Consider the following 22,375-nt stretch of genomic DNA (forward strand, 5'->3'; position numbering starts at 1 on the left):
CCCCACCACTCCAGCAACCCTCAGTTTGTTTCCTGAGATTAAGAATTTCTCATATCAGTGGGGTCATATGATACATGTGTTTCTCTGATTGACTTATTTCGTTCAGCATAATACCCTCCAGTTCCATCCACGTCGTTGCAAATGGCAAGATTTCATTCCTTTTGATGGCCGCATAATGTTCCATTGTATATATTAATGAGATGAGATTAATTGGAATGTAGCACTTAAATTGTAAGTGGCATTTGTTTGATTAATAAGTCCTAATTTGCTTTCTTACAAATGATAAAATGGGTGGATTGGACTGCTGTTTATTTATAAAATAAGCAGATGCCCTTATTGTCATAAACAGACTAGTTAAGTGCATGCAAATTTGAATTTTTTAGCCATGCATAATATTTGTTGGTCTATGTAAATCTTTTAGTTGTAGTTTCTGTACTTAGAGACCTTTGTCAGATACATAATGTCAATTCATTAAATTCCTTTTAGCTTTATTAGAAGTTACTTGCGGGTGCCTGGGTGGCTCAGTCAGTTAAGCGTCTTCCTTTGGCTCGGGTCATGATCCCAGGGGCCTGGGATCGAGTCCTGCATTGGGCTGCTTCTCCCTCTGCCTCTCTGTCTCTCTCTCTGTCTCTCATGAATGGGTAAATAAATTCTTAAAAAAAAAATTAAAGTTACTTCCTTGCTAGAACAAAAATCCCTTCAAGGAGATGCAAGTGTTCAGGAGTACAGCCCAAACACATAGGAAAGGTTCTGTTGTTAGGATGGTATTCTGTATGTGTGTTTATCTTTCTATGTCTGTTTCTGTATGTCTTGGTTTGCCTCAGTGCTATGTGTTCTCTCATTTCTGTTCTGCGTCTCTCTTCTGTTTTCCTTTCCGTTTACCTTCATTGTCAGACTGTGTTTGAACAAAATGGCTGGTGGCATCGCAAGCCACTAATCAGTTAGAACTCATATGCTAGTGCCCATCAGCCTCTGTGTCCCCAAGTTAGATCGCCAGGAGGGAAACTTTGATTTGCCCATCCTGGTCCAAGTAGATGTGACAGGGCACAGTTGTGTCTTTCTGTAGAATCTGAAGATGAGGGCAAAGTTTCAAAATAGGGTATGTGAACCAAGAGTGGTTCAACTAGTACAACTTCACTAGTACAACTTTTGGATTGGGTTTGGTAGTAAACACCAAATGTTTTGGTAACCTGATACTTTCTTTCGCTGAGGAAAGTCTGTTTAGCTAAAAACATTGATCACACCAGAATTCAACATTATACAGAAGATAGATGCTTAACTGACTGAGCCACGCACGCGCCCCTGTGGGGTCGATTCTTAACATAAAGCTTCTCATTAAGCACTTCTGGAGCTTGTAACTCAAATGGTGAGAACTCAGTGTTTGCATTTTTAGGGGCCCAATAAAACACCCTTTTCCCCCATTCAAATTGAGCCACTTGAGAGAAATAAAGGGAATCAGGCAAATAGAGATCCAAATAAGTCTCATCTTATCACTGAGAAGAAGCTGTGTTGGTTGTTGCTTAGACATGTAGCAGTGTTGGGCTTTTTATAGTCTCTTTCCCTTAAATGTCGACCTTGGAAGTGCCCACCAAGGGAAGAATTGTGTCTGCAGAGCATGTCCCCAAGGCCATTGCCTCATTTGTTACTGTACCATTCATTTTTTCTGAATGGCATACTATATGATAAAGATAATTTATCTCAGTTTATGTTCCACAGCCTCAGGAGGTCTGCCCTAAAGTTTGGCCATTTGTCTGAGTGAGTCTGTGATGCCAGGGACTCTGAACAACAAAAGATTAATTGAAGCAGAACTCTGTAATTAATTAATTTAGCTGGCATCTCATTGGGAAAGTTTCTACTTACCTGGTTATTATTTGTTGTTATTCAAGTAGAGGTGCTTTGAATTAGTTTCCAGGGCCCTTGGAGTCCTTGTCTCTTGTGTTCTTTTCTAAGTTTTGTTGGAAGCCTTGTGAGCTGCACATGGTATCTTTAAATGTGCCTGTTTTTGATTTTCTAGCATCCCAGCTCATCAGTATGATCATATTGGGGTCTTAATGCATCCTCTATTCTTGTATGTCCCCTCTTGTTTTGGACCCGTGAACCTAATGAAGTCATGTTTCTCTGGATTTTGTGGGAACATCTCTGCTTGGAATATCTCTGCCTCTCCCATCCTTGTGTTTGAAAATACTGGAACTGATTTCTGATCACAAACTTGTAGGGTCCCAAAATAGTTTTCTTGTGGTCTTCTAACCCCCAGTTGTTTCTTCTGCAGCAAGTGGGGGACGTCCTCAAGGTCCGATGGCTGCTAGTATTCTTAGTGCAGCTGCTGCTGCTTCATAAGTAAGTGGATAGTCTGGCCAGTGTGGTCCTCCCTTAATGTGACCCTGAGCTTTGAGTACCTATCCTTAGACCAACCACAGGCATGAAGATACTCCATTGCTGGTGGTAGAATCTCAAACCCATTTAGGGATCTGAAATAATCACTGACTTCTAAGTGCAAGAGTGTGTGGTATCACTGAATACATAATCATTATTGGGGCTTCTTTACCTTCTCACAACATGGTTGCAGATGTACAGAGTTGTGCCGTTTTAGCCAAATCATAAACTGCTTTATATTGCCAGGTCTTCCTCAACTGTTTTAACTATTATTCTTAATGTGCCTGGCTTGCTCTGCTTAACAGAAATTTTTCTGTAAATGTTTATGGGTGCACAAACTCAGCATGCCCTGAGTATATAACCATCCTACCTGGATTACAGGTTCTTGTAATTTGTTTCAGGGGGTAATGGTTTGAGGACAGAATCCTTTGGGCAGTGGTTGTTACTGACCTGCCCTTACAAAATCTTTTTACAAGGTAGGTAGGTTAAATTGGTGGCATGCCTGGATATGGTTATGCAGTCTTGTTACCAAGTTTTCAGTACTCCAAGTAACTGACAGGTTGGACCCTAATTCATCACTACACTGCTCTGGAGTATGGGGCCTATGCCACATGTGTCTTCTCTCCTCCATGGGTTTAGGTTAACTCAGTAGCTGTAATATGACATTTCCTTTAAGGTACCATCTTACTTTGAACTGCATCCCAATTTTAGAGATACTTAACTTTTTTCCCCCCACAGTTTTATTGAGAAAAATGGACAAATACATCGCTGTGTAAATTTAAGGTGTAGAGCATGATGGTTTGATTTACAAATATTGTGAAATGCTTACCAAAGTAGATTTAGTTAATATTCATCATCCATATATTATACGCTTTTAAAATGTATGTTTTGGGATTGATGAGATGTAGTTTTAAGATTAGCACTAGAGATGAAAGATTAAAGGGCTCCTTAGCATTTGTAACTGAGTAATTTTGTCACCACTGCTGGTCTGTCGTACATGTGTTGGGGCATGAATTCACTGCAGAATCTTGCTGGTCTACGTCACGGCCAGATTCACTTGACTTTCGTACAATCTACTGCTTTTCCTCTAATATACTTAATTTCAGGGGTGGCATTGTCATCTTATCCAGTTATACCATTCAAATATTTAGAATTAATCTTGCCCTTTTTAATATTGCCCCTCTCTCTCCCCTCCCCCAGCCTGGTTAATTCCTGATCAGTTTTGCTACAGAACTGTCCATGCTCATTTGTCAGCTTTCCCCTGTGAATTTAAATCTGTTTAAGTATGTCTTTTAGTGGTACTGCCCCAAAGCCATTCACTTAAATGCAGATCTTTAAAGTCTGTTACTAAAGGCTCTATTTTGCTAACCTCTCTGGGTATACCATAACCTTGGGAGCAGTTGAGATTGAGACATAATATCTCATCCTCTGCTAGCAAATGTGAGTTTTTCAGTACTGTTCATCCGGAATTTCCAGGCTTGTAGACAGAGACAGGGTGTGGTACTGTCCACATGCATTACTGCTTCACGAGGTGTGTTCTGTTGTTTACAGTTTGTAAAGGCTTACCTGGGAGCTTAAGCTCCATGTCCAGGTCAGTAGAAGCCAGACATCTGTAACTTTGATTTCATGTGGAATCCATTCCCAGGCTTCGCAGGACTTAAGTTGGCATGGATACACAGACCATGGATTTTACCTAACCTCTGTAACTTACTGGTCTCACTAACCATGTCGCTAAACCTCTGACAGTCTTATTTTAAAAGATTTTATTTATCTGAGAGGGCGAGAGAGCACAAGCAGGGGAAGGGGCAGAGGGAGAGGGAGAAGCAGGTTCCCCGTGGCAGTCTTATTTTAATCAGACCCCTACCATTTATTAAGTTTAAAAGTATTCTCTCAAATCCAGTCAGTTTTTGCTTCCCCTGCCTCATATTTAAATTGGCCTCTTTAAACCGATATTTTGTTTGTTCCTTTGTGGCTCCCTTAGTCTAGATTCTCACTTTTTTTTCCCTCAGGAGTGGTAATTTCATTAGGCTAATTTAAGTCCCTGTGTCAATAGTGGAATCCCATGGACCTTGATGGTTGGCCAGTTATCTTCTGATACACAGGGTGCCCGCTGTGACCTGGCCAAGTACCAAGATTGACCTTGAGAGAATGACAGAATCAAGGGGCTAGGTTCCCCCCCCCCACCCCCAATCCTAGGCCATCCGTTCTTCAGAGAATGTTCTTCACAGGATCAATTAGCCTGCTCTCTCTCCTACCAAGATTATATGTTTACCTTGTTCTGAGAACCCAAGTTCTGCTTTTTCCTGAGTTGGATAGTTTAAATTAGTAGATGGCAGACTTCATGGCTTCATATTTTGGAGAACTCCAATTATTCACTGAAAAAGTGCCCAGACTTCATCTGGTTGATTTGAGTATTCCCAGATCTCTAGGTGTCTGTCAGTCTCATTCTGTCTGGTTGTTCTTCCACCTTGGATGTTGCCCTTAAATGTCTCTTGGGGGGGGGGGGGGGGGGAGGGGCAATCTGATCACTTTACAATGCTTGTTATTCGAACTTTAGGCATGGGCCCTCATAAATTTCCTAATATATTCTAAAATTAGCTTTGTGTTTTTATACTAAAAAAGCATTGAATGAATGATTTTTTAATTCTCTGTGAGGCCACAGTGGGCTAGATTGTTTTTCCTGACTTTTTAAACTTGCCCACACGTACTAATAATAAACCGCTATCATCAGGGGTTAACTGAGTGAATGAGCCCAGGTCCTTGCAATCTGAAAGAGCCTCCTAAACATGGAACTTAATGAAGAATGAAAGACATTATCTTTTTAAACCTCTGACTTCCGAAGTTATTTATCTGCATATAAGGATTAGTGGTGAAAAGACAACAAACACCTGAAAAATCTAGATTAGTAATGTATAATAACTAATTTTTTTAGTATTTTATTTAAAATTATAATTATGAAAAGATATGAAAGGTAAAAGGCACCAAAAATAACTTTGGCTAAGGATATTTCTATTTTTGAGTCTGAATTCAAAGTAAATTAGCTATTTTGTTTTCTCTCCCCCCTCCCTTCTTTTAACTAGGGTTACACATCATTTTGGAATGACTGTATATCATCTGGATTACGTGGCTGTATGTTAATTGAATTAGCACTGAGAGGAAGGTTACAACTAGAGGCTTGTGGAATGAGACGTAAAAGTCTGTTAACAAGAAAGGTAAGAGGAGTGCTGAATAACATATCCTTTTTAAAGAGTTTGTGCTGACTAAAAATGGAAGTTTCTATTAATAGATTTAAAGAATTAAAGAGGAAGTTGATTTTAAAGTTAAGACTTTATTGGAAATCATGTTTTCATGTCTTTTTTGCATTCTTTGTTTCTTGGTTCTTGGTACATAATGACTAATGCAATTAATTCATTGTTAGACTCACTTGGCCCCTGCATCTTGCATATTCAGAAAGACTCCAAACTTCATTTGCTGCTTCTGAAAGCCATACTTTGGAAAGACTTGACATAACTTTGTTTTAAAATTCAGAGGTGTTACCGTGCAAGTTAACTATCTATAGGCTGTTGGACTTTTTTAGCAGAATATGAATACTTTTTAGATCTCTATCTTCTCTACTGTAAAAGTCTGTGTAAATAGTTATTTTTTAGAATTTTTAACTCCAGCCTCCATCTCAGATATTCAAGACTGTTTCTCTTCTAGTCTGTCATTGTGTTTCTTGGGGCCATGGTGTTTCAAAACTGTTTTTTCCTTTAATACAGCATCTTAATGAAATCTACAAAGTTTTAGGTCAGAACTGAACATTTTTTGCTTGATATGCCATAATCCTATAGGAAAGAAAGCCACATTAATGGCTTTCTTGAAAGTTCTATGCAGAATAAACATTGTATAGCAGAATGTACTCCTCATGCGATTTTTTTTTTTTTAAGATTTTATTTATTTGACAGAGAGAGCGAGCACAAGCAGGGGGAGCGGTGGGCAGAGGCAGAGCAAGAAGCAGGCTCCCTGCTGAGCAGGGATCCTGACGTGGGGCTCGATCCCAGGACCCTGGGATCTTATGACCTGAGCCGAAGGCAGATGCTTAACCAACTGAGCCACCCAAGCACCCCTCATTTTTTTTTCTTAGAGTTTTAATAATTTTCTTTTTAAAAAATGTTTTCTCTGTGCCTTTTTTTTCTTATATGCTCCCTCAGAAAAAAACTAGCATTATTAATTTTCAAATGTTCAAATACATTAAGTAACTCCATTAGAATCTGCCTTGTGCTTCAGTCTGGACTGGTTATGGTTTGGTTTTATTGGGACTTCCTGTCTCATTTTACTGCTTTCAACCTCCTGTTTCTAGATCTAATATTTTTTTCCATCCTTGTGGCAGGAAAATGTTTTGATATTTTGCATGCCTGAAAATTTCTTTACTGTACCTCATTTTCATTTGACAGTTTGGGAATAGAATGTTAGATTTAAATTATTTTCCCACAGAATTTTGAAGTCATTTCCTCATTGCGCTCTAGTATACAAAGTTGCTATTAAAGTCTGGTGCCCTTTTGATATTCATTCTTTGTGTGATACCTGTTTTCCTATCTGGAAGCATTTCAGATCTTCTGTTTATTCCTGATATTGTACGATATACCTTGATGTGGGTCTTTTAAAAATCATTATTCTGTGCTTGCTTTGGCAGCACATATATTAAAATTCATTATGCATGGGTTCTTTCAATCTAGAAATGTTTAGTTTTGGTTTTATCAGTTTTCTTCTATTTCTTATATCTTTGCTCTATTTTCTAGAACTTTAAGTTTGATGTGGACCTTTTGACTAGTCTTTTTTCTTTCTGTTTCTTAGTTTCTTAGTTTTATTAAGATATAATTGGCATTGGCTTGGCCTCCCTTACCTTTTTTAACATGTTATTTTATTTATTTTTTTAAGATTTTATTTATTTGACCAGAGAGACACAGCGAGAGAGGGAACACAAGCAGGGGGCATGGGAGAGGGAGAAGCAGGCTTTCCGCGGAGCAGGGAGCCTGATGTGGGGCTCGATCCCAGGACTCTGGGATTATGACCTGAGCCGAAGGCAGACACGTTAACGACTGAGCCACCCAGGTGCCCCTAAGATTTTATTTTTAAGTAACCTCTACACCCATCTTGTGGCTTGAACTTAAAACCCCAAGATCAAGAGTCACATGATCTGTCAACGGAGCCAACCAGGCCCCCCTGGTTATCTCTTGATAAATCACTTTGAAATGCTATTTACTTTCTATTAGAAAAGATGAGGGAAAAAAAAAAAGTTGAACATTTGGCTCTCTTAATACCACTTACCTCCACCCCCAAAGTTCCTGATAGAGTTACGTCATAATTTTTTGCAAAACCGTAACAATTGTTTTTTATTATTACAATTATGTTAGCCCTGCAGAGTTTGGTTATATCCTATGATATTTTCCTTCCTTCTTTTTTTTTTTTTTTTTTTTAAAGATTTTATTTATTTATTTGACAGAGAGCGTGCACAAGGCAGTATAAGCTCATTTAGAAATATGGACGTAAATGCCAAAAGAAATAACTATAGAGAGCTATAGCAAGTTGAATAGTGGTCCCCAAGAGGTGTTCAGGTCCTAACCCCTGGAACCTAATCCCCAGTAAATCTTTGTAGATGAGATTACATTAAATTAGATACGGAGATGATGGGGCACCTCAATGGCTCATTCGGTTAGGCGTCCGACTCTTGATTTTGGCTCAGGTCATGATCTCAGGGTCAGGCTCCACGCTCGGTGGGGAGTCTGCTTCTCTCCCTCTGCTTCCTCCCCCCCTCCCCCCAAAGCACACGCTCTTCCTCTCTTTCTCTCAAATAAATTCATTATGCATGGGTTCTTTCAATCTAGAAATGTTTAGTTTTGGTTTTATCAAGTTTTCTTCTATTTCTTATATCTTTGCTCTATTTTCTAGAACTTTAAGTTTGATGTGGACCTCTTGACTAGTCTTTTTAGTTTCTTAGCTTTATTGAGAAATAATTGGCATTGGCTTGGCCTCCCTTACCTTTTTTTAACCCTCTTTTGAGTTTTTTTAAAATGTGGTTCTAATGTTTTTGATTTCCAGGAGCCTTTTCTTGTGTTTTGTTTTTGTTTTATCACGATCTCTTGTTTCATGGATATAATATCTTCTTTTAAATCACTAAGAATATTATGGCTCTTTGGAAAATTTCTTTTTTATGTTTCTTCAAGTTTTTACTTTCTGTCTTTTGGTTTCTTTGATGTTGAAGGTTTTCTTTTAGTATCTTGTCATTCTTGGTTAACTGTTCATATTTAAGAATGAGGCTCCCCTCTAAGGTGCAATATACTGAATAGAAATTAAAGGTGTGGGCAGAGCATATTTATTAGTGGGCCACAGATTGCTGAATTTCGTTAAGGGGCTTAGAACTACCCTGAGGCATTGAAGAGTTTTAAGCAGAAACTGAAATAACATGGTAAGACTTGCCTTTTAAAAAGATCAGTGAGGAGAATGGATTGAAACTAGTTTGGGAAAACTAGTTAGGAAACTTAATCCAAGTGAAAGATAACTAGATTGAGTGGAGTAATTGCAGAGGTGATGGAGAAGAGTAGTCCCAGCTGGGAGAGATTGAGGGGACAGAATTTCATGAGAAAAAGGATCCACCCATACCCAGGTTATTGTGACCTGATATAAGATGCGTCTCAGAGGGTGGGCATGAGGTGGGTGTTGAGGCCAGATTGCAGTGAATTTAAGGAATAGTGGGAGGTCAGAAGTGGTGGCATGACCACATTGTATAAACAAACAACTTTTTTCTGCCATGGCTCTCCTTTTTTCATACTCTCTCTGACCCCTTACAAAAAGCATGGTCCGGAGTAGTACTGTCTAGTAGAACTTTCTGTGATGATGAAAATGTTCTGTATCTGCCATACCATAGCCACTGGCCACATGGGTCTGTGAGCCAGACACTTGAAATGTGGCTAGTGAGAGATTCAGGCATGTTGTAAATAAAAACACACTGGATTTTTGAAAACTTACTTGAAAAAAGAAGAATGTAAAATATCTCAATTTAAAAATATTTATTACATGTTAATATTTTGACTATAGTGGGTTAAGTAAAATATATTAAAATTTCACCTGTTTCTTTTCCTTTTTTAATATAACTACAAAAATTTAAAAGCTTTATGGCTTGCATTTGTCATTCTAATTATATTTCTGTTGGGTCATGCTGTCTCACAAATAGCCTTTTAGAAGATTGAGCAGAAAGGTAAAGGACACATGTTGAAGACAAGTTTAAGGGAGAACTGCATTTAGAAAATAATGTTTTAAAATTGTATGACATTTTAATAGCTAACATAAAGTAATATAACAGATTAACATTTGGTGTTACGGAATTTCAACTAGAAATTTGTTGCTTAGCCAAGAACTCAGTGAAGGCTGCAGAAATCTAATACTTGGCTAAAGCAGTATATAGCATTTTCTTTTTCTTTTCTTTTTTTTAAAGATTTTATTTATTTATTTGACAGAGAGCACAAGCTGGGAAAACAGCAGGCAGAGGGAGAGGGAGAAGCAGGCTCCCTGGTGAGCAAGGAGCCTCATAATGGGGCTCCATCCCAGGACCTTGGGATCATGACCTGACCTGAAGGCAGACGCTTAATTGATCTGAGCCACCCAGGCGCCCCTATAGCATTTTTTCCCCTCATTCCCTGGCTTTGTATTTTTCCACTTTTAGATGGATTCTCTATCTTAGCTTTAAAAAGTTTTGTAGTGTTTAAAAATTTTGTTACCAAACCTATTGGTATTTTCAAGGTTTCTGCTAGTTGCCACAATTTTGAAAAAAGCTTTCTCACCCCTAAATTACATTTCATATTTAAATCTTTATCTTTCGTTGTGGTATAAGCTCTGAGGAGCCATGTCTTACTGAACTTTTAATTCTAATTGGTTAGCCAGTTGTTTCAATAACATCTATTGAAAAATTCATTTCTCCACTGCTCTAAAATGCCACCTTTATTATACTGAATTGAGTATATAATTGTATATAATTGAGTTTGTTTCCGTAACTTAGAAATGTTTAAAAAATGAATTTCTTGATTAAATAGCCCAAGGTTTAGCAATGAAAAGAATTAACAGTGAGTAAAAACTGTTCTAGCCTTTTGCTTTACTAATTCTTGCACAGTAACTTTATTTGCATTCATGATTGTGGCTAATCTGGTTAGGTTTAAATGTTGGGTATCTTTTTTTTTTTTTTTCAATGTTGGATTTCTTAATAGAGAATTAATTTAAAATTTGAACCTTGACACTGCATGAACACACTAGGGACTTTAAGTATAATGAACTATTTGTATAATTGTTTAAGTTTTTCATCTAAAGAGATGGTCAGAAGAAAGAATTAGTGGATTATTTGATTCTTACTGCTTACATTTTAGGTGATCTGTAAGTCAGATGCTCCAACAGGGGATGTTCTTCTTGATGAAGCTCTAAAGCATGTTAAGGAGACTCAACCTCCAGAAACGGTCCAGAACTGGATTGAATTACTTAGTGGTAAGCTTTTGTGTATAAACTAAAAGCTGAATTCTGTCTAAAAGATTTTTGTAAAAGCTTAAAATTCTTTTGAGAGGAACTTAAGACAAAATGGCCAAAAGCTTGTGTTATATAGGCAGACTTGAAAGTTATTAGTCACTGAATGGGGAAAATAGTGGTTTTAAAAATTTTACCCCCTCTTAATAAGACTGAGCAGATAGATGTTCAATGAAACATAATATTCTTCCTTAGAGTTTCCACCTTCTTTATCAAAATTACCTCATGCTACCTTACCACAGGGTAGACTAAGTTAAGCTGTGATAACAGACAACCCCCAAACCTCCGTGGCTTTAAACAACAGATGACTTTTCACTCATGTTATAAGTAGTCACAGGCCACTTCATTCTCACTTTGGCAGCCAGGCAGGCAGATAGAGCTGCCACCATCTGGAGCACTGTCTGTCACTGTCATAAAGGGAAGATGAGTATAGCCAATCATTCAGGCTTGGAAGTTTCTGTTCAGAAAGGACATGTGGTTCCGGTTTCATTGGTCAGAGCAAGTCACGTGGCCTCCCCTAACTTTAAGGAGACCGGAAGGTGCAGTGGTAGGAAGGAGAACCTGAAATACTTGGTTGACAGCACTGGTGACTATTGCATTTACATTAAAGTTATTTGCGTATTTGTCTAATCTAGATAGAGAGCTTTGAGTATAGGACCTAAGTGTAGAGTATAGGCCGAAAGTTCTCTTGCTCTTCCTCTTTACTGTTACATAAAACATTGCTTCTGTGTACATGTATTATTTCAGTTCATGTTCAAACATACTGCTCTTTAACTTTTAAAAGCATTTGGGTGTTGTTAGATTGGTAATTAACATGTAATATTTTTCAACTTACAGTTCCTAAAAATAACCCTATTATTCTCTCAGTAAAAGATTTTGAGTTTTGCATCTTTGTTTATGTAAAAAATGAATACACATATTCCATTGTTAGCTAATAGGCAACAGTGGCACTTTACACTTAGGGCAGTGTTCATTCTGTTTGTTACTGATAGAAAACAGACTTACTCACAAGGTAGTTTTGATGAATTTTGCAGTTTTTCTCTTAAAACGGGAGCCGCCCCGTTTTAATTTGCTTGTAGAACTTATAAAATCTTTTCACATTGTGAATAATTTAGGAGCTGTTGAATAACAATATGGATCACAGTAACATCTTTGAGTTTTAAACACTTAAGTAATCATGCATTTATTACAAAGTATTTAAAAGGTATCTGAGGGCGCCTGGGTTGGCTCAGTCGTTAAGCGTCTGCCTTCGGCTCAGGTCATGATCCCGGGGTCCCGGGATTGAGTCCCGCATCGGGCTCCCTGCTCGGCGGGGAGCCTGCTTCTCCCTCTCCCACTCCCCCTGCTTGTGTTCCTGCTCTTGCTATCTCTCTCTCTGTCAAATAAATAAAATCTTTAAAAAAAAAAAAAAGGTATCTGATATTCTGCTTAAATTGAAGCAGCCAAATCTTTAGTAGCTGTGATAGTTTAAACATTTATTGTATATTCACTCATCTAGCTACCCCCCATCCCAATTCATACTGGTGTCTTAAGTGTGCTAATTTCAAGGGTGACTTTATTCTTTTGATTTAGCTTAATTATTATTTTTTATTACTTTTATTTTTATTATTATTTTTTAAAGATTTTATTTATTTATTTGACAAGATAGAGAGAACAAGTAGGCAGAGAGGCAGGCAGAGGGAGAGGGAGAAGCAGGCTCCCCACTGAGCAGGGAGCCCAGTGCGGGGCTCGATCCCAGGACCCTGGGATCATGACCTGAGCCGAAGGCAGCCGCTTAACCGACTGAGCCACCCAGGCACCCCTATTTTTTTAAAACAAAAGGCAGAAATGTTAGGATGCCAAGACACTTTCACCACTCAGTTATTTCATTGTACCTTTTTTTAGGGTGCCAAGAATAGTATTAAACAACATTTGCATTTTACCCACACTGTTTCAGCCTTCTGCGTATGAGATTTCTTCATTTTTTCAAATATCTGAGGAAGTCTGAATAACATTTGTACTGGAGTGAGCAGGCGAGATTTGCCCCCTTTGAGGGAGTTACTGCAAAGGGAGATGATGTCTGAGCCCCTTTTTATTACTTCCTTTGGGGCAGAAACTATAGCCCATAAGAAGGTCCACTCATAAATGGAACACCTTATTTGAAGGTGGGCCTGTGTTTAGGCTCTTCTCATTTTTAGTAGCAACACTAAATTGTACCATATTTTGGAATTGAGAAATTTCTCATAGGAACTTTGTAACGATTATTTTGTTCCATTGGTTGTAATATATAAGATGTAATTGTGAATAAAGTAGGTAAACCTTAGTATGACTTCAGCACAATAAATAGTAAGTTATAAATTGCTAATCCCATTCATTTCCCATGAGAAAAGAAAATCATTGTATAGCATCATTAGAGGGATTTTGTGTTTTTAGGTCTGCAAAGAGATGCTTAACTGTGGACTTCTCAGAATAATCCTGATCCTCCCCCCCCCCCCCATTTTTTGAACTAGATAGCCAAGATATTCTCTGAGGCATGCAGTACCCTTCTGTTTGATTAGTGAGTTGCCAGGGAAAAGTACTACTTTGATAATTGACAAATTATTATAAGCATAGTTAGTTAATTTTAAAGTTGAACTATTATTTATGGGCTTCTACATAAATTTGGCTATTGGTTATTTTATGTTTATTTTAATTTCCAAAAGTCAGAAGAAGGTCAGAAAACACAACCTAGCCAATTCTAGCCTAGTGTATTAGGCTGCGTACCACAAGCCAGTGATATTAGAAAACACAAACCCCAAACTGTCTGGTGAAAGGTACAGCAGGCAGGCACTTGTTGGGGAGATAATGGCTTGGTACAAACTTAAAAAGTGGAAATTGTAGCACCTGTGAAAGATGTGTGACTCCATTCCAGGGCTCATTATATTCTGCATATAATTACTGCCTATCCACTCTATTGTTTCTTTTGCCTGTAATGCAGGCTCCTCTTTTCTTTCTTTCTTTTCCTTTCTTTCTTCCTTTCTTCCTTCTTTCCTATTTATTTGAGGGAGAGAGTGAGAGTGCGAGGGGGAGGAGGGGCAGAGGGAGAAGCAGACTCCCCAGTTGAGCAGGGAGCCTGACGCGTTGGGGCTTGATCCCAGGACCCTGAGATCATGACCTGAGCTGAAGGTGGGCACTTAACCTCCTGAGCCACTGAGGCGCCCCTCCGCTTTCTTTCATAGGATGTTGATTCCTGAGGGACTTCAAGATTTAGTTTGACAGTTCTTTCTCCTATAACTCCATGGAAATGCCCCTACATCAAACCCAAATAATTTCTTACTCCCTCTGGGCTCCTTGTTACACAGTCTTTATGATCCTACACATCTTATTCTTGCCAGGATAATTATATTATGGGTGTTTCTTTTATGTTTGTGTTCTTAGTACCTAATATATTTTAGGCATTTAAGTCTTTCTGTCAGAGTGCTGATTCTGCACATAATAGCTAACGTTTGTTGAGTGTTAACTGTGTACCAGGCTCTGTTCTAAGAACTTGATATGTCTTTAGCTCATTTAATCCTCCCTGATGAGGTGGGTAGAGTTGTTATCTTGACTTTACAGATGAGGAAACAGAGGAATGTAGAAGTTAAGAAACCTTGCCCAGGGTTGCACAGCTAGAAAATGACCAAGTTGGAATTCAAATCTAACCAGTCTGGCTCCAGAGCTTGCCTGTTATAACCGGTTATGCAATAATGCTTCATCAAGTAACTTTTAATCATTTCTTAACATTAAATGTAGGTATAGGCTTGTTTAACACTAGAAATTGCAATAAGTAGAATTTTATTTATTATTGAGTTACATTTTTCTTTTTTATGATTAGGTTTTTTTTTTTTTTTAAAGATTTTATTTATTTATTTGAGAGAGAGAGAATGAGAGAGAGCACATGAGAGGGGGGAGGGTTAGAGGGAGAAGCAGACTCCCCGCTGAGCAGGGAGCCCCATGTGGGACTCGATCCAGGGACTCCAGGATCATGACCCGAGCTGAAGGCAGCTGCTTAACCAACTGAGCCACCCAGGCACCCCTTATGATTAGGTTTTAAAATCTAATAGGGCCCCAAATATATTTCTTTTCCTTTTTAAGGTTACCAAGGAAATTGAATGCAATGATCATTTTTCTTTTGTGGACGCTGATTTGCTAGGGTTTTTATGGAAAATATTATTATTACTGTTTAATGCAGGAAGTGACTTCAATTTACTAATAATTCATGGTACCAGCCTTTCATTATTTGACAGTTTTCTTTCAAGTCCCTAGTTTTACAGAGTGAATCACAAAATGCAAAATGGCACTTCCAGATCATTTATTTATTTATTTTTTTAAGATTTATTTATTTATTTGACAGAGACACAGCAAGAGAGGGAACACAAGCAGGGGGAGTGGGAGAGGGAGAAGCAGAGTCCCCACTGAGCAGGGAGCCCGATGTAGGGCTCAATCCCAGGACCCTGGGATCATGACCTGAGCTGAAGGCAGACACTTACGACTGAGCCACCCAGGTGCCCCCCAGATCATTTATTCTTTAAAAAAAGCTGTTATTTTCTCTTCATTGCAGTCATGTTTTCCTTTAAATTATTTAGATGTTTATAATAGCTGTTTTAAAATCTTTGCTAATTCCCTCATATATGTCATTTCTGGGTCATGTCTGATTTGGTTCACTCTTGCTGTTGAATTTTTCCCCCCTTGGTTTGGGTCACAATTTTACAGGGCTACTAATTTTTTTTTTTTTTTTTTTTTTTTTTTTTTTTTTTTTTTTTTTTTTTTATTTATTTATTCATGAGAGACAGAGAGAGAGACAGAGAGAGAGAGGGGCAGAGGGAGAAGCAGGCTCCCAAGGAGCAGAGAGCCCGATGCGGGACTCGATCCCAGGACCCTGGGATCATGACCTGAGCCGAAGGCAGACGCTTAACCATCTGAGCCACCCAGGCGCCCCAGGGCTACTAATTTTTATTCATTGCTGAACATTGTGTGTGCTACGTTGTTGAGTGCTGGATTCTGTTGTTTTTCTTTAAAGAGTGTTGAAATTTGTTTTGGTAGGCAATTAAGTTACTTGTGGATCACTTTGTTTTTAAGCTTTATTAGGCCAGGTCTAGAACAGTCTTTTTTCAAGGACTGGTTTAGGCCTACTATTAAGGTGTGATCCTTCTGGAGTCCCTTCTGAATGTCCTGGGTGTTCAGTGAGATCTTTCTACTCAGTCTGCTTGGCACTCAAATTTGCCCCAGCCCCATGTGAACCCTTAGAATTGTTCAGCTTACAGCTTTCGGGTAGTTTTTCTTTGTCTAGCTTTGCAGAGTTTCTCACCTTAACTTGTGTGGCTTTGTTTAATCAGGCATACTCGGAGGAACACCATATGGATATCTAGAGCTCTTGTTCTTCATAGCTCCCTCTTCCAGTACTCTGCCTTTGTATTTCAGCTGCCTTAGCTTCTTGGAACTCTGTCTCTACCTTTTTAAATTTTTAAATTTAAATAAAAAAAATTTTATTTCTGCCTGTTTAAACACAGTGTTACTCCTTTGCTCTGTTTGAGGTCTTCTCTCCTGCTTTGCTGCCTGGGATGCACCTTTAGATAGTAAGCTTGGGTAGTAGTATGGCTCACTTAGGTTTCACTCAAGGGTCACCACTCAGGACTGCCTTTTGACTAGCACTGGAAAACAGTTGTTTCATATATTTTATCCGGGTTTCTATTTGTGTAAGGTCAGAGGGTCTAATTATTTAAGTCCAGGACTGATTACTCTTACCATATCCCCATATTCTTTAGTGTTAAGTCATATGGTAAAATACTCTTTTTATGGCCAACTGAATAGTAATATATTTTAAGATAGCATTGTTCACTAGAACTTTCTATGATGATGGAAATGTTCTATTTCTGTGCTGTCCAGTCAGTAGATACTAGCCATACATGGCTATTGAGCATTTTGGAACATGGCTAGTACAGCTGAGGAACTGAATTTCTTACTAATTTAAATTTCTTGGTGGTTAGTGGTTAGACAATATAGTTTTCTGTCAGTATTGTAAAATTTCAGCCTTAGACAGCTTTTGCATATAATGAAAGTGTCTGTGGTTGATCTTTAACGTGTTCCAGTTTAGAGAATTGCTATAGTATTTTTTTCAAATTAAAAAAAATACATATTCTTTGGAGATCATTTGGAAAATACAGAAAGTACAAAAAAGAAAATTTGTCACACATACTCCCAAAGAAAACCAAGGTTAATATTTTTATATATTCCTTTCTAGTCTTCTATAGAAAAAAAAATTATCTTGGTGAAAATTGTTTGGTTTTATTTTAAATATTTGTTTTTTTTTTTTTTTTTAAAAATTTTTTTTTTTTTATTTTTTTTTTTTCTTTTTTTTTTAAAGATTTTATTTACCCATTTGACAGAGAGAGACACAGCGAGAGAGGGAACACAAGCAGGGGGAGCAGGAGAGGGAGAAGCAGGCTTCCCGCCAAGCAGGGAGCCCGATGCGGGGCTCGATCCCAGGACGCTGGGATCACGACCTGAGCCGAAGGCAGACGCTTAACGACTGAGCCACCCAGGCGCCCCTTAAATATTTCTGTTTTGAAAGGAAATGTGCATAGGTGACAAAATTAAAATGGTGAAATGTTTTGCTCTTCTAGAATTAGCTTTATATTATTTGTCATCAAAGAATAGATTGTCTAAATAGGCTTTCCTAGCTTTGTAGGCCAGGTATATGTAGCAGTTTCTGGAATAGCATATTAATCAGGAAACTTTTTTTTTCTTTTGTTTATTTGTCACACATTGGTGTTTTGGTAGAAAAAAACCTTCTGCTGTGGTTGCTTTTTGACAACAGCTGGAGAGAGGAAAATATATTTAATATTTAGCTCATTTTCACATTAGGATAACTGGTTTGAAGACCTCTTTCAGTTTGGTCCTTTAAGTAACTGTTGAGCCTGAAAATGTGCCAGGTGCTTAGAATCCAAAGGCCTGGCCCTCAAGGAGTTCATGGTTTAGTTGGCAAGAAAAATAGTTGGATTTTTTTCTATTTCTTTAGAGGGGGGAAAAAAACCCCAAATTTTATTGTTTATTTTAATAGTACATTTTATAAAATTAGCAGAGATAATACCGAATCATTTCTGACTGCTGAAATCTTTTGCTTAGGTGAGACCTGGAATCCATTAAAGTTGCATTATCAGTTAAGAAATGTGCGGGAACGGTTAGCTAAAAACCTGGTGGAGAAGGGTGTGTTGACAACAGAGAAACAGAACTTCCTACTTTTTGACATGACGACACATCCCCTCACCAACAACAATATTAAGCAGCGCCTCATCAAGAAGGTACAGGAAGCTGTTCTTGACAAATGGGTGAATGACCCTCACCGCATGGACAAGCGCTTGCTGGCCCTCATTTACCTAGCGCACGCCTCCGATGTCCTGGAGAATGCTTTCGCTCCCCTTCTGGATGAGCAGTATGATTTAGCCACCAAGAGAGTGCGGCAGCTCCTTGACTTAGATCCTGAAGTGGAATGTCTGAAGGCCAACACCAATGAGGTCCTGTGGGCAGTGGTGGCCGCGTTCACCAAGTGACGGCTAAGAATGAAGTTCCTTTCTCTCATGTAAACCAGTAGTTTTTCTTCTATTGACTTCTGGTTTTTGGCGATTTGTACTTTCCACACTATAATTGGCTTTTGTTTTATGAAATGGTGGATGGCTTTTTCTTTTTTGTATGTATGCAGGATTCTGCTGGTACGAGAGGCCTTCCTCTTTCTGTTTTTAAAAAAAGTTTTACTGCCATATTGGCAATCCATTCCTTGTTGCCATTCTCACTGTTAACCTGTTTTGGGTTGCTGGGATGCTTTGACTTTCAAAGTAATCCCAGTCTCCTCACATGCACATCTTTTGGATTACCTCAGCTTGAGTTTTTCCCACATGTGCATGTATATCTAGCATTCTGCCTACGATTCAGACAGAAGTCACAAAAAGGCCTTTAACTCACCAAAGGTAAATATCTGTATCTATTAGGACATTTTATACATAGACCTCAGTTGAGATGTGTACTTAGCAAATTATTTTTAAATTGAAACAACACAGTAAATAATATAAAATGCCCCTTGGATTTTGTTTCCCATGTAAATCTATTGTATTATTACACTTGTTGTAATTTTAACTATTAAATCATAAAGGTCCAGTTTTTTCACAAAGCCAGTTTGGGATGGGCTGCATTCCAGTTATGCTGTGTATATAGTTTGAATTAAATACACATTGCCCCTTCTGGCCACGCCTGCCTCCATCTTAGTATTTTGCAAGATTTAATTAGTTGTACACCTGGTGCCCCTCATTTGCTTCAGTCAATATTATTTGATGACAAAACAGACCTCTCATCACTGAAGGAAAGAGAAAAGATGTGTCTGATTGGTCCCAAAAGTTCTTGAGCTGTGCGATTCATGGTACTCTTTGCCTATGCATCTCCTTTTGGAATTGTTTTTGGTCTTAACTGTTTTTTATCATTTCTATAGGGAAGAGGCTTGTGACCAGTACTAATCTTGAGTACAGTTTTTTCTTTTTCTGTCCACAGGTAAATTAATGTCTGCTCTTAAATGTCTACTCACACTTTCTTAGGGGGAAAAAAAATCAAATCTCAGTTTTAGCAGATGTTGCATGTAAATTGTTAGCAAGTAATGACTACAACTCAGATGATTAAGAATTTTGTAATAGAAAGCTCTGCTATGTTTTAATTTTTATATACAATTATGATGATTAGCACATTGTAAGAATATAAACCTTTGCTTTTTAAAGTTTATTTTTACTATTTCTTTATCACTGTTTATGGTATCAGCATTGGTTTCATAATGTAAATACTATATATTGAACAAATTAAATGTCAAAATTTTTATTACCATAGTTCATGTTAATAGTGGGGCTTTCAGGTGTTTAGAGATTTTTTTGGTTAACATTCAATGCAAAAGTACTAGATGGTGTATAACTTTAGAGTGGAATTTTAAGGGATTCCTTAATATGTATACTATCTTTTTATCTGAAGTAATAAATAAACTATGATCTTGAAAGTGCCTGAATCAGAGCTAGCATGTCATTTGTATTTTTGTATTCTACCATAGTTTTCTTACTTAATTTTTACTTAGTGATATACATGTGGTAATATTTCAAAATAGCGCAGGGGCTAGCAAACTTTTTCTTGTAGGACTGGATAGTAAGTACTTGGGCTTTGTGAGCTGTATGTGATACCAGAACTGCTCAGCTCTGTTGAATGAGAGTTGTCATAGACAATACAAATCAGGGGTGAGGCTGTGTTCCAGACAAAAACAGCTGGCTACTGGTAATAGTTTTCCAGGCTCTTTTTCTTTTTTAATGAACATATAAAGTATTGTTTCAGGGGTACAGGTCTATGATTCATCAGTCTTACACAATTCACAGCACTCACCATAGCACATACCCTCCCCAGTGTCCATCACCCAGTTACCCCATCCCTCCCACCCCCCACCACTCCAGCAACCCTCAGTTTGTTTTCTGAGGTTAAGAGTTTCTTATGGTTTGTCTCCCTCTCTGGTTTCATCTTGTTTCATTTTTTCCTTCCCTTCCCCTATGATCCTCTGTCTTGTTTCTCAAATTCCACATATCAGTGAGAGCATATGATACTTGTCTTTCTCTGATTGACTTATTTCACTTAGCATAATACCCTCTAGTTCCATCCACGTCGTTGTAAATGGCAAGATTTCATTTTTTGATGGCTGCATAATATTCCATTGTATATATATATACCATATTTTCTTTAATCCATTCATCTGTTGATGGACATCTAGGCTTTTTCCATAGTTTGGCTATTGTGGACATTGCTGCTATAAACACGGGGGTGCACGTGCCCCTTCAGATCACTACATTTGTATCTTTGGGGTAAATACCCAGTACTGCTATTGCTGGGTCGTAGGGTAGCTATATTTTCGACTTTTCCAGAGTGGCTGCACCAGCTTGCATCCCCACCAACAGTGTAGGAGGGTTCCCCTTTCTCCGCATCCTCGCCAACGTCTGTCATTTCCTGACTTACTGATTTTAGCCATTCTGACTGGTGTGAGGTGGTATCTCATTGAGGTTTTGATTTGTATTTGCCTGATGCCGAGTGATGTTGAGCACTTTTTCATGTGTCTGTTGGCCATTTGGATGTCTTCTTTGGAAAAATGTCTGTTCATGTCTTCTGCCCATTTCTTGATTGGATTGTTTGTTTTTTTGGGTGTTGAGTTTGATAAGTTCTTTATAGATTTTGGATGCTAGCCCTTTATCTGATATGTCATTTGCGAATAAGCTTATTTTTTTTCGTGATCTCTATATCCAACATGGGGCTTGAACTCAGGACCCTGAGATCGAGTTGCAGCCTCTTCCCGCTGAGCCAGCCAGGTGCCTCCTTGCCAGCCTTTGTTTTTAATACATGGAAAAAGTCAGATTTTCTATCTTTTAAAATAATCTCCTTTACCTCCAAAAATGACACTACTGGTGGAAATTAAGTATGGAAACTGTTAATTTATTATTTCTTTTCATAAAGTGACTACTCAACTGATAACTGATTTTATCCTGGAATTTCTTTTCAGGTGAAGATTTACTGTTTTTCCCTTGAAAAGATTTTAGAAGTGAGGTAAGGGATGTTTTTCTAAAGTATTCTTCACTTCATCACCATCATCTCTATTCTTAAGCAAGGGGGAAAGGGCCTTGCCCGAACTTCTGTCAGTGTTTGTTTCAGAGCCGACTGCCCGACCAGCTCCTGCCTGTGAGTGGCCCTAGCTTTAGTACATGTTTCTATAGCCAGAGGAGAGGAAAAGTAGTATGATCTGGAGGTGGGGGGTGTTACCTAGAACTCTTTCTCCTATAAAATGCTACTGCTTACAGTCCTCTTTAAAGGAGAAATGGTAGGACCTCATGGAAATAATTGTGCTGTGGGGTAGGAGCAGTTTTTCTACAGGTTTTTCCCACTTTCCAATCGCTCCAAGTCTTTTGTGTAAAAAACCTGCTTATTTTTGAATTCTTCATATATTGTTTAATTGTTGAGTGTCCCTTAAAATAGCCTGATCTTTAACAGTGTTCTAACCTGATCTGTAACAATGCTTCAACAGAAAGGAGAAAGGAGACTTCCTGAATGTACACTCTGTGTCTAGAAAAGTAGTCTATACCTTGTTTTGACCCCCCCCAAACCCCAATTACTGTTTTCATTTAGTGAAGAATGAGCTTGGAGAGGATGATTTGCCCAATCTCACATTACCTGGTAAGTGTTTGAACTTTTAACCCCGAGCGATTGGACAGTCGTTGTGGCACTCAACTACAGTTTTTGCTTTCTTATTTTGGCACTAGGAGAGGACTTCTTTTCTCTAACAGAGACAAAAGCAGAATGGCAGGCATGCAAAGAATTCTCGTGGTGGTGCAGAATTCTTCTATTATCTTGGTATAATTTCTATAAATTATCTTTTCGGGATGAAAAAGTTGGCCAATTCTGTATG

General features: G+C 38.2%; 1 protein-coding gene across 1 annotated transcript in view; it reads left to right on the top strand.

The window, feature by feature from the left end:
* GOLPH3 (golgi phosphoprotein 3) overlaps positions 1-19,951 on the top strand; it is a 60,830-nt gene extending 40,879 nt beyond the window's left edge. The window contains exons 2-4 of the mRNA XM_021695952.2: positions 5,454-5,585; positions 10,767-10,881; positions 18,040-19,951. Coding sequence (XP_021551627.1) covers positions 5,454-5,585; positions 10,767-10,881; positions 18,040-18,464 — 672 coding nt within the window. The 3' untranslated portion in view covers positions 18,465-19,951. The remainder of the gene's footprint in view (positions 1-5,453; positions 5,586-10,766; positions 10,882-18,039) is intronic.
* Positions 19,952-22,375: the final 2,424 nt, after the last annotated feature.

Source organism: Neomonachus schauinslandi, chromosome 7 (genome assembly GCF_002201575.2).
Source record: "Neomonachus schauinslandi chromosome 7, ASM220157v2, whole genome shotgun sequence".
Lineage (NCBI taxonomy): Eukaryota > Metazoa > Chordata > Mammalia > Carnivora > Phocidae > Neomonachus > Neomonachus schauinslandi.